At 42.0% G+C, this 18,530-nt stretch overlaps 3 protein-coding genes across 3 annotated transcripts; 1 reads left to right on the top strand and 2 right to left on the bottom strand.

Annotated features, from left to right (window-relative positions):
• The first annotated feature begins 8,987 nt into the window (after nucleotides 1-8,987).
• On the top strand, nucleotides 8,988-10,459 carry faub (FAU ubiquitin like and ribosomal protein S30 fusion b). Its single transcript, NM_001140596.1, is given in 5 exon segments — nucleotides 8,988-9,032; nucleotides 9,453-9,534; nucleotides 9,651-9,792; nucleotides 9,935-9,990; nucleotides 10,128-10,459. Coding segments are annotated over 4 exon segments (399 nt in total). The 5' UTR covers nucleotides 8,988-9,032; nucleotides 9,453-9,459; the 3' UTR covers nucleotides 10,254-10,459.
• Nucleotides 10,460-10,764: 305 nt separating this feature from the next.
• Nucleotides 10,765-13,412, bottom strand: dmac1 (distal membrane arm assembly component 1). Its single transcript, NM_001140980.2, is given in 2 exon segments — nucleotides 10,765-11,029; nucleotides 12,955-13,412. Coding segments are annotated over 2 exon segments (273 nt in total). The 5' UTR covers nucleotides 13,163-13,412; the 3' UTR covers nucleotides 10,765-10,964.
• A 161-nt stretch (nucleotides 13,413-13,573) lies between these two features.
• Nucleotides 13,574-15,777, bottom strand: uqcc3 (ubiquinol-cytochrome c reductase complex assembly factor 3). The gene is given in 2 exon segments (NM_001146613.1): nucleotides 13,574-14,251; nucleotides 15,547-15,777. Coding segments are annotated over 2 exon segments (255 nt in total). The 5' UTR covers nucleotides 15,664-15,777; the 3' UTR covers nucleotides 13,574-14,113.
• Nucleotides 15,778-18,530: the final 2,753 nt, after the last annotated feature.

Raw genomic sequence — 18,530 nt, 5'->3', positions numbered from 1 at the left:
TTATCACCATATTAGCTAAAGTAACGTCATAGTCAACATAGCTAATAGAACTAATGAGTTAGTAAACACGTTACAATCATGCAGTAACGTTAGTACACAGACAGTAAGCAGTTTAGTTAGCACTTACACCCGCAGGCCCTGGTGGCAATACATTTGTAAAACCAAAAGCTTACCCTGACTTGGAAGAGTTTCAGTGTTATGTTGGATAGTCATAGCCAGCTAGCTAACATAGCATCCATTTGTTTGAGCAGGGTGTTTGAGTAGGCTAAACTAGCTAGCTGCATTTGCTAGCTAAGTAAGTGAAAATGAAACTACATTTTTTTTAAACAAAATCTCTCCTTCATTTTAGAAGAAATGTATTTGTTCAAAACTGTTCAACTATTGTCTTTTCAAGTCATCTACTCGCCACATTTGATGCACTGCAGTGCTAGCTAGCTGTAGCTTATGCTTCCAGTACAAGTTATTTATTTGATCCTTTGATTGGTTGGACAAGTTCATGCTGCAAGAGCTCTGATAGGTTGGAGGACGTCCTCTGAAAGTTGTCATAATTACTATGTAAGTCTATGGAAGGGGGTGAGAACCATGAATCTCCTAGGTTTTGTATTGGAGTCAATGTACCCAGAGGAGGACGGAAGCTAGCTGTCCTCCGGCTACACCATGGTGCTATGCTACCCTAGTGCTGTTGAGGCTACTGTAGACCTTCATTGCAAAACAGTGTTTTAATAAATTATTTAGTTACATGTGAATATTCTTAGTATAGTTTTATCTAAAAATAATAACATTTAAATATTTTACAATTACATTTTTATGAAATTCACTGAGGATGGTTCTCCTCTTCCTCATCTGAGGAACCTCCACTGATAATCTGTGGTATTATTTTACAACAATGAATACATGAATCACATATCAAACTTACAACTAATATTGTTCCTGTGGATATAAAAACAACTTTTAAAAATAAAGAAGACATCCCCCATAGCAATTGGCCATTTAATGATTCAAATTTGAGGAACTCTTGTCATCTGAGCGTAAGGTGTTACATACAAACAAATATAATTGACATGGACATAAATAAACAACTGTCTCTTATTTATCCACTCATTTCAAAATGTTGGGTGCATATAGAAAAGTAAGCACTATTTTTCTTTGACAACTGTTCTGCGACAGTTTACCTCGTCGCCAACGGTCCACTTAGAATCCCTTCTTCACCAGCCACTCCTTCAGCGCTGTATCAAAGTGACCTTTGACTCGAATTGTCATGGTCACTTCATTGACCTGGGTTGGCAGGTCTTTGCCAGTAAGCTGTTGCAGGTACTCCTTAACATCCTTCTCAAGAGCCTGACAGGAGACACAAAAGTAGCAGCATTAATCAGGGGGAAACAACTGCACAGTGACAGGAAAACATAACATTCAACCCAAAGTTGTTGCTAGATAAATACAAGAGCTCTTCTACTTCTACTCTGGTTCCCAGCCAGTCATACTTACTGATATGCAATTCTGCAGAAGTTTCAACAATGCTTTGACAGAAGAACCCTAGAAATTCTGTCTCACTCACCCAGATGTCCCCTTCAACCTTGTCTTGCGGCTGCCATGGGTGAGGTAAGTGTAGACAGGAACATTGTGCATTCGGGAGCGACAGATCATGTATGGTAAAGCCAGGGGCGAAAATCTGATATCAACTTTGGAGGGGACAATTACATGAAATTTTCTCAAGAGCAATTCCTGAGGGGGACACCAAAAGTAGTGCTGTAACACATAGCCTACATTGTAATATGGTAAATGTATATTGAGGAACCAAAGAAATAAGGTGTTTGCCGTACTCCTAACTACCGGTACCCAAAACTACACAACTAATCACAACAGCAATACCATTGCCTTTAACAAATCTTAGTTCAGTCACCAGTTTAAGTTGAGAGTGGGGGTATCCATGGCATTTTCCAATTATGTTCCTATTTTACAAGTAAAAAAAATTGAGAACCTTTCATAATGTTGCCAAACAAAGACTCAACAAACTTACCTGAGACTCCCTGTCTCTGCCAGTCTGTCCCTGCATATCTGTCCCCAACTCTGCTGTCTGTGTGCCATCTGTTGCCTGCTCTGCCTAATGACATCATTGTGAAACATTTCCGTTAGAATTTCATTTCTTTCTTATGAACATTTTATCAACTAGTCTTTGAGATATTAGGCTACTAGGGTTCTTACTTTGCGTTTTGGTGTACTGAAAAATACTCTGATGTCCGTCTTTTATTTTTCTGCCATTTTTCTACCTGGCTGGCTGGCTGGCTACACACACACACAGTGTGTAGGTTATTTACAGTAGGAGATGGGCTTCTATCATCTTATCTTTTATCATTCTATTTGGGCTTCGATCTAAAAGGTAGCTAGAAAATGTGAAACGGATTAAAATGACAAGAGTTGACAGCTGTATGAGTTCACCATTTACACAACATATGCTGCAACCTTTTGTAATTTTAATAGTTTGTTTCATATTGGCTGGCTTCCAACAATAGCTGAATTTGCAAAGCTAGCGAGCACCAATTCCGTTTCAGTGGTGTTTGCTATAATCTTTGCTACCCGGGTTAAATAAAGGTGAAATAAAATAAATAAATAAAAGTTCCCTTGCGACAATTTAGCTTTTGCAACGAGACCATTAAATATATTTAAGACAATGGTAGAAGAGAGTGTAGTTCTGTTCAGTTTGGACTCCAGTTTAACGCTAACCTTATCACAGGGACTTTGAAGCACTAACTTACATCATCTGCATGCTGGTCTTGGAATAAATTGACGATAGCAAAGATTCCATCTTTGACGAGGCCACATAAATGGAATAGGTACTAGCTAGCTTAATAGTTAATATTTGCGCGCTAGCTCTGCATATTCAGCTAGTGTGTGTGCGCGATTGACTGGATTAACCTCACGTCAGTTACGTTCATTGAGTGCCTTTCAGACAGTGGATACGACCCCTCTGTTACCTTGCCAACTAAGGAAATGGCAGTGGATCAAACCATTGTGAGGCAAAGGGTGGGGGGGTCGCAATCTTTTGAAACTTAAAAACGCGCTATTAAGTGTCTATAATCAGCACAATTGCTTTCATTGCGTATTATTATTAATATTATTTAAATTACATAGTTATGTTTCAGTGTTATATTGGGGGGGACAAATCATATTTTTCCCAGGATGGGGGGGTCGTGTCCCCCCCTGGATTTCCGCCCCTGGGTAAAGCAAGAGGCACCTCTATAAAATGTTGGGCTAAAGGGGGTGAGAAAAATAGGACAAATATTTAATTGAGGTTAATCAACCATAAAGTAAATAGCACCTGATACCCAAGGTGTGTTTGCTGAGACTATGGTCTCATTTGGGAAAAAGTCTATCCTCTTTCCTCTCCTCCATGACGTGGAGACTGACATGGTCGAGGAGAGTGTTCATTTGTTTATAGGCTAATGGAAGAGTGTCCGGCCCTCCTTGACAGCTACTTTCATCGAGGATAGTCATGTGTATCCTACCGAGTTCTGTGTAACCTACCGGAGTTCTTTGCGGAAGAGTTTTGAAATCTGCCACACACCATTTGAATCAGATATTTCTTTTTCAAAGGAGAAAAGCATGCAAACCTTTAAAAACGATCTATAAAATGTCTAGCACAACATCTAAATGTGCTTTTAGCACTTTACACATTTCTTTTGGGATTCCACCCCTGTAAACTTAATTTGCCTGATGACGTGCAGTGGAGAAGGACCGTTTCATTTCAAACAAGCACATCTTCATACACCTTCCCTCTACTCGCCAGCCCTCCTTCATTGTCTTTGACTTTTTTCAAAAGGAGGCGAGAGAGGACGGAGAGAGGACACAGGAGTTCAGCAAATCCAATTGAGAAAAGGCCTATGAGAGATGTGTATATGAGACTATAAACGACTAAGTGTTGGCAGATAAATCATGTACAGAACATTAGAAGCGTAAAACAACTCGAACAACAAATTTAAATGTAGTAAGGTATTTGAAGCAGAAGTTGAATCAGTGTGAGAAACCAAACCATTGCTCTCCATTTGCCTTAAAACAAAGAATAACGTAAGGTGTCAAGCTTTACCTGATGGAGGAGTCCAGCCAAATGGGGAAGGACCATCATGTTTAGGGGGAAAGGGCACTCGTGAAGGTGGTATCAGTCGTTCCACAAATTTGTATTCTTCTGTAGATGCTAATATCCCACTCTTAGCTTCTCCAGCTGGGCTACACAATGTCTGTTTTTGAAGGGAAAGTGACAGGGATAAATGTATTCTCGCGTGCTCCTGATAACTCATTCATGAAAAAAATAATTGACAAATGCATTGAAAATGGAAAAGAAGTAGTGTCTGTCATTCAGTCCATCCCAATTCCACACATTTATGCAGGGCAGGCCCTAGGGCCCTCTCTGTCTAAAATGATCTGCCAAAATTGTTATAACCCCTATTACTAGCCTATTCAACCTCGCTTTTGTATTGTCTGAGATCCCCAAATATTGGAAAGCTGCCGTGATCATCCCCCTCTTCAAAGGGGGAGACACTAGACCCAAACTGTTATAGACCTATATCCATTCTGCCCTGCCTTTCTAAAATCTTCGAAAGCCAAGTTAATAAACAGATCACCGACCATTTCGAATCCCACCGTACCTTCTCCACTATGCAATCTGGTTTCCGAGCTGGTCATGGGTGCACCTCAGCCATGCTCAATGTCCTAAACTATATCATAACCGCCATCGATAAAAGACAGTACTGTGCAGCCGTCTTCATCGACCTGGCCAAGGCTTTCGACTCTGTCAATCACCGCATTGTTATCGGCAGACTCAATAGCCTTGGCTTCTCAAATGACTGCCTCGCCTGGTTCACCAACTACTTCTCAGATAGAGTTCAGTGTGTGAAATCGGAGGGTCTTTTGTCCGTACCTCTGGCAGTCTCTATGGGGGTGCCACAGGGCTCAATTCTCGGGCCGACTCTTTTCTCTGTATATATTAATGATGTCGCTCTTGCTGCTGGTGATTCTCTGATCCACCTCTACGCAGACGACACCATTCTGTATACATCTGGCCCTTCTTTGGACACTGTGTTAACAAACCTCCAAACGAGCTTCAATGCCATACAACACTCCTTCCGTGGCCTCCAACTGCTTTTAAATTCTAGTAAAACTAAGTGCATGCTATTCAACCGATCGCTGCCCGCACCCTCCTGCCTGACTAGCATCACGACTCTGGACGGTTCTGACCTAGAATATGTGGACAACTACAAATACCTAGGTGTCTGATTAGACTGTAAACTCTCCTTCCAGACTCACATTAAGCATCTCCAATCCAAAATTACATCTAGAATTGGCTTCCTATTTCACAACAAAGCCTCCTTCACTCATGCCGCCAAACATTCCCTCGTAAAACTGACTATCCTACCAATCCTTGACTTCGGCGAGGTCATTTACAAAATAGCCTCCAACACTCTACTCAGCAAACTGGATATAGTCTATCACAGTGCCATCCGTTTTATCACCAAAGCCCCATATACTACCCACCACTGTGACCTCTATGCTCTCGTTGGCTGGCCCTCACTCCATATCCGTCGCCAAACCCACTGGCTCCAGGTCATCTATAAGTCTTTCCTAGGTAAAGCCCTGCCTTATCTCAGCTCACTGGTCACCATAGCAACACCCACCCGTAGCACACGCTCCAGCAGGTATTTTACACTGGTCATCCCCAAAGTCAACACTTCCTTTGGCCGCCTCTCCTTCCAGTTCTCTGCTGCCAATGACTGGAAGGAATTGCAAAAATCTCTGAAGCTAGAGTCTTATATCTCCTTCTCTAACTTTACGCATCAGCTGTCAGAGCAGCTTATCGAGTACTGTACCTGTACACAGCCAATCTGTGAATAGCACACCTGACTACCTCATCCCCATATTACTACCTACCCTCTTGCTCTTTTGCACCCCAGTATCTCTACTTGCACATCATCATCTGTACATATATCACTCCAGTATTAATGCTAAATTGTAATTATTTTTGCCTCTATGGCCTATTTATTGCCTACCTCCTTACTCTTCTACATTTGCACACACTGTACATAGATCTTTCTATTTTTCTTTTCTTTTGCGTTATTGACTGTACGTTTATTTGTAACTCTGTGTTGTTGTTTTTGTCGCACTGCTATGCTTTATCTTGGCCAGGTCGCAGTTGTAAATGAGAACTTGTTCTCAACTGGCCTACCTGGTTAAATAAAGGTTAAATAAATAAATAAATATGGGGATATTTGGTTTGGCCCCACCCCCCCTCTTGAATGCGGAGAGAAACAGTTTAATAGTTATTTTGCTGCAATTCTGTACATTTTGCAATGGGGTGCAGATTTTTTTTCGAGTTTTAAAGCTTATTTCCTGAAATTCTACACATTTTGTCATGTTAATATGTTATCTGAGTGACTAACAAAATCAAATGGGGTTCAAACAGGGAATTGGTTCCCATTGTTTTTCCACCAATCATTTTTCCCATTGGGGATTTTAGAAACACTTAAAATAAGGGGTGTGCTTTGTGTAGGCTCACCCTGGCGTGACATTTTGATAACCATGTAAATCTCTCTCAGACAAGGTGACTATCAATATATTCTGCTCTATTTACTCTCAGATTCGAAAATGCTCATTTGCATCAAAGTAGACCGAGAGACTGAAAAACAGCTTCTATCTCAAGGCCATCAGACCGTTAAACAGCCATCACTAACATTGAGTGGCTGCTGCCAACATACAGACTCAAATCTCTAGCCCCTTTAATAATTAATAATTGGATGTAATAAATGTATCACTTGTCACTTTAAACAATGCCACTTTATGTAATGTTTACATACCCTACATTACTCATCTCATATGTATATACTGTACTCTATACCATCTACTGCATCTTTCCTATGCCGCACAGACATCGCTCATCCATACATTTATATGTACATATTCTTATTCATCCCTTTACACTTGTGTGCATAAGGTAGTTGTTGTGAAATTGTTAGATTACTTGTTAGACATTACTGCACTGTCGGAACTAGAAGCACAAGCATTTCGCTACACTCGCATTAACATCTGATAACCATGTGTATGTGACAAATAAAATTTGATTTGACATCATGCAAAACTACAAATCCCTGCAAGCTCCTGCACATCATCTCTAGCTGACATCTTTGCTAACAGGTATTGTGTCAATTTAAAACTTGCACAAGACAGTTCACAGAATTGTCAATTTAAAGAAATGTAGCCAATGTATTCATTACTACATTTAGCTAGCTAGCTAATGTTTGTTACTTCGATTTTAGCAATTTCGGCCACGTAGATTATTTTTGAAAGAAGATACAGTATCAGTCAAAAGTTGACAACCTTTTCATTCAAGGGTTTTTCTTTATTTTGACCATTTTCTACATTGTACAATAATAGTGAAGACATAAAAACTATTACATAACGCATATGAAAAAAGTTTTAAACAAATCAAAATATATTTAATATTTGAGATAATTCAAAGTAGCCACCCTTTGGCTTGATAACAGCTTTGCCTACTCTTGGCATTCTCTCAACCAGCTTCACGAGGTAGTCATCTGGAATTCATTTCAATTAACAGGTACGCCTTGTTAAAAGTTAATTTGTGGAATTTCTTTCCTTCTTAATGCCAATCAGTTGTGTTGTGACAAGGTAGGGGTGGTATACAGAAGATAGCCCTATTTGTTAAAATATCAAGTCCATATTTTGGCAAGAACAGCTCAAATAAGCAAAGAGAAACAACAGCATCATTACTTTATGACATGAATGTCAGTCAATTCGGGAACATTTCAATAACTTTCTTCAAGTGCAGTCGCAAAACCATCAAGCGCTACGATGAAACTGGTTCTCACGAGGACCGCCACAGGAAAGGAAGACCCAGTTACCTCTGCTGCAGAGGATAAGTTCGTTACAGTGACCAGCCTCAGATTGTAGCCCAAATAAATGCTTCACAGAATTCAAGTAACAGACACATCTCAACATCAACTGTTCAGAGGAGACTGCGTGAATCAGACCTTCATGGTCAATTTGCTGCAAAGAAACCATTACTTAAGGACACCAATAAGAAGAGACTTGCTTGGGTCTAGAAACATGAGCAATGGACATTAGACCGGTGGAAATATGTCCTTTGGTCTGATGATTACAAATGAGTTTTTTGGTTCCAACCGCCTAGTCTTTGTGAGAAGCAGAGTAGATGAACGGTTGATCTCTGCATGTGTGGTTCCCACCGTGAAGCATGAAGTAGGAGGTGTGATGGTGACACTGTCTGTGATTTATTTAGAATTCAAGGCACACTTAACCAGCATGGCTACCACACCATTCTGCAGCGATACGCCATCCCATCTGGTTTGTGCTTGGTGGGACTGTCATTTGCTTTTCAACAGGACAATAACCCGGCCTCCACAATCACCCGACCTCAACCCATTTGAGATGGTTTGGGATGAGTTGGACTGCAGAGAGAAGGAAACTCCTTCAAGACTGTTGGAAAAGTATTCCAGGTGAAGCTGGTTGAGAGAATGCCAAGAATGTGCAAAGCTGTCATCAAGGCAAAGGGTGGCTACTTTGAAGAATATAAAATATATTTTATTTGTTTAACACTTTTTTGGGTTACTACATGAGTCCATATGTGTTATTTCATAGTTTTGATGTCTTCACTATTGTTCTACAATGTAGAAAATAATCAAAATAAAGAAAAACCCTTGAATGAGTAGGTGTGTCCAAACTTCTGACTGGTACTGTATATGGGTATCAAATAGCCAACTCACTCGTAACCGTATCGTAGTATTTGGTATTCTTGCCGTGTGCTCGTATAGCTTGAAACTTTCCCTAAATCATCTGCATAACATTGTGGTCCTGTTTATGAAGGAGCGCGACATAATTGTTCTCGGCCACCACACGTGGGCGGGATCAGGGAATTCTACGTCACGGGTATGCGCAGTGAAATGCTTCCTGTTTTCAATCTCCAGACCAAACACCATTGGCGAAGCACACGATCATTACACTGCGAGACTTTGGTGAGCTATGAAATAAGTTTCAGTTCTGTTTTGTAACTCATAACAAAGGGACTCAAAAGTTTCATGACATTTTAAACATTGTCTCTTAAAAAAAGTTGTCTTTGTTGATATTCGACAGGAAATATAAATTGTTCTACCGCTCTGGCTAGTCTAGCTATAACGTCAGTTACTAATGATTAACCACAAACTACTAATCTTTGCACTAGTTGTTGGACATTTGATTCACCGTTTATTCTGGCATACGTCTGAAGAAACAAACTAATACATACCTTGCCTAGTTAAATAAATTAAACCCTGTTGGTGACCATGTTTGAATCAGGTGTTTTAGTGCTAGGCTGGAACAAAACCCTGCACAACCCTTTGGGTCTTTCAGGATTGTAGGACCCACTGACCTAACATCATCCATCTTATTTTGAACAGGTTGACCATGCAGCTGTTTGTGCGTGCTCAGACTCTCCACACCTTTCAGGTGTCTGGGTTAGAAACTGTCGCTGACATCAAGGTAAAGTATAGCACTACTGTCCCTTGGTCTGCAAACTTTTTTGGGTTTAAAAGTTAATTGATGACCATGAAAGGTTAACCACATTCAGATCTTTGTTCTTTTCCCTTCCCCACAAGGCTCATATTGAGGCATTGGAGGGACTCTCCTGTGATGACCAGGTGGTTTTTCTGTGCGGGGAACCTCTGCAGGATGATGCTGTGATTGGCCAATCGGCACTGGAGTTCAGCACTCTTGAGGTTACCCCCCGACTGTTGGGAGGTAAGTGATCAATAATTAAACATTCTTAAACATTATTGTAAATATGTGAAATTATTAAGGTCTGAGACATTTTGTTTCTGTACCATTATTTGAAGAGAATTTGGAGGGGCTTGCTTTGATTAATTTCCATTTCCTATCCCAGGCAAAGTCCATGGCTCCTTGGCCAGAGCGGGGAAAGTCAGGGGACAGACTCCCAAGGTGGGCGTTTGTGTTTTAATAGAAATGAAATTGTGGCATATTCAACATGACTTGCTCTTCTGGCAAGTTTGCTTTGTCTCTATTGTGCACGTCAAGACACCACACCTCTGACTCTCTGTTTATAACCATTCTCACAGGTGGATAAGCAGGAGAAGAAGAAAAAGAAGACTGGTAGGGCTAAAAGGAGGATCCAGTATAATAGGCGCTTTGTGAATGTGGTACCAACATTTGGCAAGAAGAAGGGACCCAACGCCAACTCATAAAACTATTTGCCCAAAGCCTTGTGTCTGCTGTCTCATCACAGTTCAACATTGACATGACCATTCATGCAGTGTGAGAAATGGATCTGTCATTTATAATTACATTTGTCACTGGACTGATTGTCACTGTGATGAAATACAATAAAACTCAGTGAGGAAAGAGTGGTACTCTGCACCAATTTGATGGTTCCTTTACATTGGGAGAATTGAGCAGTTGTATGATTGGCTGTCTTTCTGATGGTTCAGAAGTAGATGAAATGGACTCGAGATTCCAATTCTGATATTTTTTTCCACTAATTGATCTTTTGACAAATGTGATCTTTTCACTTCAGATATTTCACTTCAGATATTTTTCAGAGATTATCTGATTGGTCAAAAGACCAATTTAGTGAAAATGATCAGAATTGGGCTGCCTGTCTAAATACAGCCATGGTGGCATGAACACAAGGTAGTTCAAGTTGTATTAGTCGTATGGACAGGATACGCATGGTATATATCATCCAACGAAATTCTTACTTGCACAAGGTAGTTCCAAGTGCACATGTTCTCAATTTATTTAATGTATTATAGACAAGTCACACTGACAGATGATGAGAATAGTCTTTGGCATGTTCTCATCCATTATGCCAAGATCACTATCTGCCAAAGTGATCTTTGATATGACCATGGCTTGTACTTCAGCAGCTTCAAATAATTCCATCTGTCAGAGCATCTTCACGCCTTCCTGTGTGATTTCCCCACAGGGTCAGCGATGACCACAACTCCCCAAGCAGCCAAACCTGAAACAGAAATATTGAGTTGACTGCACCTCAGAGGCCCTGCTAGAATATTTGGAATAGCATCAACTCATCATAGCTCTTGCCTTTGCTTTCACCTTCTTAGTAATGTTGGATAAATTGCTGCTGCTACTACAATGCAGGAGATAGTGGCAAGAAAAAGTATGTGAACCTTTTGTAATTACTTGGATTTCTGCATAAATTGGTAATCAGATTAACAAGTTAACAAATTAACACAGTACAGCATAATACTGTGCTTAAACTAATAACACTCATTATTGTATTTTTCTTGTCTATATTGAATACATAATTTAAACATTCACAGTGTATGTTGGAAAAATATGTTAACCCCTAGGCTAATGACTTCTCCAAAAGCTAATTGGAGTCAGGAGACCAATCTGCTAACCTGGATTCCAATCAATGAGACGAGATTGGAGATGTTGGTTAGAGCTGCCTTGCCCTATAAAAAACACACAAAATTTGAGATTGCTATTCACAAGAAGCATTGCCTAATGTGAGCCATGCCTCGAACAAAATAGATCAAGAATTGTTGACTTGCATAAAGCTGAAAAGGGTTACAAAAGTACCTCTAAAAGCCTTGATGTTCATCAGTCCACGGTAAGACAATTTGTCTATAAATGGAGAAAGTTCAGCACTGTTGCTACTCTCCCTAGGAGTGGCCGTCCTGCAAAGATGACTGCAAGAGCACAGCGCAGAATGCTCAATGAGGTTAAGAAAAATCGTAGATTGTCAGCTAAAGACTTACAGAAATCTCTGGAACATGCTTACATCTCTGACAAGTCTACGATACGTAAAACACTAAACAAGAATGGTGTTCATGGGAGGACACCGCGTTAGAAGCCACTGCTGTCCAAAAAAAAACATTGTTGCACATCTGAAGTTTGCAAATGTGCCCCTGGATGTTCCACAGCGCTACTGGCAAAATATTCTGTGGACAGATGAAACTACAGTTGAGTTGTTTGGAAGGAACACACAACACTGTGTGGAGAAAAAAATTACACAGCACAGCACACCAACATCAAAACCGCATCCCAACTGTAAAGTATGGTGGCGGGAGCATCATGTTTTGGGGCTGCTTTGCTGCCTCAGGGCCTGGACAGTTTGCTATTCGACGGAAAAATGAATTCCCAAGTTTATCAAGACATTTTGCAGGATAATGTTAGGCTATCTTTCCACCAATTGAAGCTCAACAGAAGTTGTGATGCAACAGGACAACGACCCAAAACACAGAAGTAAATCAACAACAGAATGGCTTCAATGGAAAAAAATACACCTTCTGGAGTGGCCAGTCAGAGTCCTGACCTCAACCTGATTTGAGATGCTGTGGCATGACCTCAAGTTAGCAGTTCACACCAGACAAAAAAATATTGCTGAACTGAAACAGTTTTGTTAAGAGGAATGGTCCAAAATTCCTCCTGACTGTTGTGTAGGTCTGATCCACAATTACAGAAAACGTTTGGTTGAGGTTGTTGCTGCCAAAGGAGGGTCAAATAGTTATTAAATGCAAGGCTTCACATACTTTTCCCACCCTGCACGGTGAATGTTTACAGTGTGTTCCATAAAGACATGCAACCGTATCATTGTGTGTTAGTTTAAGCTGACTGTCTATTGTTGTGACCTAGGTGACTAGGACATGGATGCTATGGTTATACCAGGCCAAACCCTGCTGCTACCTGGTCTGTCATTCTGCCTGACTAAAGTAGACAGCCAGCTGGATGTGTAACAACCACACTCTAACCTTGATTGATTTTAGAGCTGTAATTTAATGTCTCCTCCATTCTCAGTGGGTTAGCTTCGGGTAGATTACATTGACTAATTTATGCAGAAATCTGGGTATTTCCAAAGGGCTCATACTTTTTCTTGCCACTATACATTTATACATGCTGCCAATAAATCACAATACTCACTTGCTGCAAACGCGACTTGTGCGACAGTTCCTATAGAGGTTGTCCCACCTTGGCGCATTACTTTTCGGGCGGCTAGGAAGACATATCCAGCTCCTAACAGCAGACCTCCACCTGAAAGAATCCGACAACTCCAACAGCTCCCAAACATTTGACCCGCTGCCGGTGATACTGAGCCCGGTGGTACGGGCAATGGCTCTGGTGTTGACATTGCCAAATCTATGGATTTATGCTAACAAGCTCGTTAGCTGTGCTTGGCTTGATGTGATAACTACCAAGCAGCTAACTTGACAATTTACTATAATCGCTTATTCTTAAAACGTACATCAGTTAAAAACGTAATCCCGATCCCAGTTACGAACACTGAGGTATGACGATTACCACTGCATGTGTTGTGCATGAATCTGACCGCAACCTTTGACATCAGTTGAAAATTAACGTCATTTTCTCAAGCCGGAAATGGGTGCAACCGGTAAAAGGGTCCCCAACACTGGACCGCTGACAACAGAACTATATTCATGATCATATAAACATAATTTAAAAACGTTACTCTATCCATGAAATCGAATTGATCTCACAAAATGTAATAACAGAAGATATCCAATAAAAAAAAACTAGGCAGGACTGTTTACATTTTATTTGCCATACATTGTTGTGATCATCACAAGCACTTTCAGCTAGCAAAAATGGTTAATGAATTATATACAACACTTATTGTAATAAATATGCTTTGTTTCAATGTAACAGAGCATGTGTTCAAGTCATGAAGTTTGGGAACCATTGCCTCTTATTTTCAACACTTTCTCATTCAGTGAAACAAAGTACTTAACGCCCCTTAAACTCATTCATACTCAACATAAATGAAAACACTTAGCCAATATAATCTTATCTCTTAAGAGGAAGTGGTGAAACTCAAGTCTACTGGTGTGTCATCTGTAATTGTATGGTCTCTTCCAATTGACTTTCAAATCAATGTGAAGACAATGCTCGTGTTCCCCTGCTCAGACGTCGCATGTCAGATCTGGATAGGTTAAAAAAACCTATCAGCTAACCACGTTATAGCAATCTGGTGCCCGACGGCACAGTCGATGACGTGGCACACAACCATTGGATGATGCATGTGACGTCTGAGCAGGAGAACATGACCAGCATGTGAGCATGACTATTTCTGGGATCTCATAGGGCCCAATCCTCTCGCAATGTTGTCATCGGTCTCTGCAGCTTCCTTCAGCACCTGCATCATGAGGGCGTTCCTCTTCCTTGTCTCCTCCATTCTCAGTGGGTTAGCTTCGGGTAGATTCTGATGGTCAGATTGGGAAAAAGAGCAGGTCAAATCAAATGTATTTATAAAGCCCTTCTTACATCAGCTGATATCTCAAAGTGCTGTACAGAAACCCAGCCTAAAACCCCAAACAGCAAGCAATGCAGGTGTAGAAGCACGGTGGCTAGGAAAAACTCCCTAGAAAGGCCAGAACCTAGGAAGAAACCTAGAGAGGAACCAGGCTATGAGGGGTGGCAATTAACAGAACATGGCCAAGATGCTCAAATGTTCATAGATGACCAGCAGGGTCAAATAATAATACATCCCAGTGGTTGTAGAGGGTGCAACAGGTCAGCACCTCAGAAGTAAATGTCAGTTGGCTTTTCATAGCCGAGGTGAATGTAAAGCTGATAATGCATACAGATAATGCAACAGAAGCTGACACCAAAACAAAGCTGGGTATAATGTTATTGAAGACGGTCTGCTCTGCTGGTTCTTATTCCTTTCGCCGTTTGATCAGTTGACAAAATTATTTACAAATCACATCATGCCTCAGATGGTGTAAATCAGACCAGGAAACCAACCTTTTTCAGTGGGAGGCAATTGCAGATGGTTGCAGATAGAAATTAAATATATAGAACGGACATGATTCCATGTTCCAATCCACATGACACATTTCTATCAGCAATTTCTCTTCTGTCTCTGGTGAGTGTTAGTGAGACTATGCCATTCTATGGCTCGTCAATTAGCCCAGTGGTTCGCAAACTTTTCACTCAGGCCCCCCTTCCTTCATTTTGCAAGTTTAACGCTTATTTCCTGAAATTCTACACATTTTCCATGTCTTATGTGTGTTCATGTGATATCCGAGTGACTCAAACATTACAACAAAATCAATGGGCTTAAAAAACGAGCAAAAAAAACAGCTGACATGGGCTAGTTGATCTGGACATTTCTGACAAGTTATAAATAGCTCTCCAAGGTCTGCAATGACTGACATAAGAGGAAAGCTGTTGATGCACTTACCAATTTCGAAATTGCACCTTGTGCATTCTTACACTGACCCCTCGCACCCCCCAGTTTGGGAACCACTGAATTAAGCAATAAACAAACACCACTAGGAGAACCTTCTCCCGGACAAGTGTGCAAAGACAGAACCATAGCGTCATGTACCTATCTTTGTCTGATAGGTGAAACTACTGGCAAGCCATTTACCATTTACAAAAACAAAATGTAATGCACAAATCATACACATCTGACTAACAAAGGACAAGGAGTCCTTTGCTCGGTTTAAAAAGTCAGTGCTGTGCAAGTCAAGTGCATTGTTAGCGGCCTACCTTGAGCATTTCCCTCTTCCTTTCCTCTCCTGGTGTAATCACTGACCACATTCCATATCCAATGCCCACCACACCGACAAACCCAGTAGAGACCAGGACAGTGCGTAGACCACTCATTATGTTAGGCTTGTTTGTATCCTCCTTCGAAGACGTATTGAGAGTATGTTCTTAATTAGCAATACACTGTTCTGTTTTTGTTGTGACTGTTAGCTTGTAAGTTATTTAAGAGGTGCTCAATGTCCGCAGACAGGAATTTGCAGTGCATTATGGGATAGCCTACCCTTTTATTATAAAACCTTTTTTTGGTGACTTATGTGATGTCATGTCAAACCACGTTTTTCTTTTTTAATTCAAGAAGTGGACCATATTCCTGTTTCTGTTGACCAATATTTTAATGTAAATGTAAGACGGTGCATTATTAACACATTAATGCGTAGGGACCACTGACGATAAGCTTAATTGTGCAATTTCCATTCAAAACCACCAGGTGTCAGTCAAGTAGCGCCTTCTTTGTCAAATACAGTACTGTTCGGTACTTTCCCTTCAGAAAATCACCTGTGTCGCCGTGTGCACATTGGCAGAAAGTGTGTGTGTGTGTGTGTGTGTGTGTGTGTGTGTGTGTGTGTGTGTGTGTGTGTGTGTGTGTGTGTGTGTGTGTGTGTGTGTGTGTGTGTGTGTGTGTGTGTGTGTGTGTGTGAGTCATAGTGTGTGGGGGTGTATTGAGTGCTGATAAGTGCTGATAATATGCATTCATCAGTGTCAGGTAGGGTGGAAGGAGAAAGCATTGTTAAGGTTCAGTGCCAGCTAATGTAACTTGCTAAAAATACATAATAGAACTCACAGTTCTGCTGTGATATTATGCGCTAAAATGTACACCTAACTCTTCAAGAGTTGGTGACACTGTGACCAATTATCATTTTCAAAACTAGAGACCCCCTGTGACATTTTTTTTGTACTGTTTAAAGGTCCATCACTGATAATAAAATGTGTATACCATTTTATACACAATTCAACAATATAAGATAACTAATGTCTTACCAATCTGCCTTTTTAAATGTTATTAGAAATACATGTTGCTGTGAGGCAATGTGCTTTATTGCTTTATAAGAGAAGTATTTTTTTCCTCACAGTTTTTAGACTCAGTACTTTGTACTTTGTCTTTCTTTTCCAAAATATCTCTTAGCCCTAGGCGTACTGTAACACTCTGACCCTTTAGAATTATGTGTAACATTTTGCACAAAATACATAACAGCACATTACATTTCCCGCTCACTCTTTTTCCCTCCCTCCCTTCTTCCTTGATAGCTGAGTCAATAATGACACTTTTATCCACCCCCCCCACACCTACCCCATCCCATCCTCCATCCCACCCCCCCACACCTACCCCATCCCATCCTCCATCCCACCCCCCCACACCTACCCCATCCCATCCTCCATCCCACCCCCCCACACCTACCCCATCCCATCCTCCATCCCACCCCCCACACCTACCCCATCCCATCCTCCATCCCACCCCCCACACCTACCCCATCCCATCCTCCATCCCATCCCACCTACCCCATCCCATCCTCCATCCCACCCCCCACACCTACCCCATCCCATCCTCCATCCCACCCCCACACCTACCCCATCCCATCCTCCATCCCATCCCACCTACCCCATCCCATCCTCCATCCCACCCCACCTACCCCATCCCATCCTCCATCCCATCCCATCTACCCCATCCCATCCTCCATCCCACCCCCCACACCTACCCCATCCCATCCTCCATCCCACCCCCCCACACCTACCCCATCCCATCCTCCATCCCACCCCCCACACCTACCCCATCCCATCCTCCATCCCACCCCCCACACCTACCCCATCCCATCCTCCATCCCATCCCAGCTACCCCATCCCATCCTCCATCCCATCCCACCTACCCCATCCCATCCTCCATCCTCCATCCCAACCCCCACCCCTACCCCATCCTCCGCCCTTCCCACACACCTACCTCATCCCATTCTCCACCCCACCCCCACAACTACCTCATCCCATCCCCCACCCCACCCCCACAACTACCTCATCCCATCCTCCACCTCACCACCACCCCTACCTCATCCCATCCTCCATCCCCCCCACACCCCTACACCATTCCATCCTCCACCCATCCCATCCTCCATACCCCATCCTCCATCCTCCATCCCCCCACACCCCTACCCCTACCCCATCCCATCCTCCACCCCCCCCCACACCCCTACCCCATTCCATCCTCCGTCCCACCCACACACCCATACCCCATCCCATCCCATCCTCCATCCCACCCCCACACCTACCCCAGCTGATCTTCCATTCCTTTCCTCTCTGATTGCAACATTAACGCTTGCAGATGCCAGTTCCCGTTGCCATGACACCCGTGTTTCCTGAAGGTGCTATGTGCACAAGAGTCAACATCCATGTGTACATTCTTTGTCTGATTGTGGTTTAAATCCTGTCCCACTCTGTTTGTCCTAGTACATTTTTGTCTGAGAGTATTCTAGTATTCTTGAATATTAATGCTTGTGTGTTTGTGCATAGCTCAGAAACAGAATCGGTAGCATTCTTCACACCAACACGTAGCCCCATTCCCCAGCTGTTCCAGTGTTATATTTCACAGCATGACACAGCATCAAACAGATGAGACTGAAAGAGAGGACATACCTATTGTTGTTTTCAACTACTGTATGTTTGCTATAGTCTGAGACACATACATGTTCATTGATGGATCTGGGCTCTCTTCAGTATGCATTTCTGGGTACAAATGGGAAGCAGTGGTGTGTGTTTGTGCATGCGTGCGTGTGTGTGTGTTTGTGCATGCGTGCGTGTGTGTGTGTGTGTGTGTGTGTGTGTGTGTGTGTGTGTGTGTGTGTGTGTGTGTGTGTGTTAGAGAGAGATAAGGTGGGAGGGAATACAGTATATGTTAATGTACCTCTCTTGGCATATTAGTGAGCATGTGCCTTTTACTG

This window comes from Salmo salar, chromosome ssa11 (assembly GCF_905237065.1).
Source record: "Salmo salar chromosome ssa11, Ssal_v3.1, whole genome shotgun sequence".
NCBI classification, from domain to species: Eukaryota; Metazoa; Chordata; class Actinopteri; order Salmoniformes; family Salmonidae; genus Salmo; species Salmo salar.
This window is presented reverse-complemented; position numbering and strand designations above follow the sequence as displayed.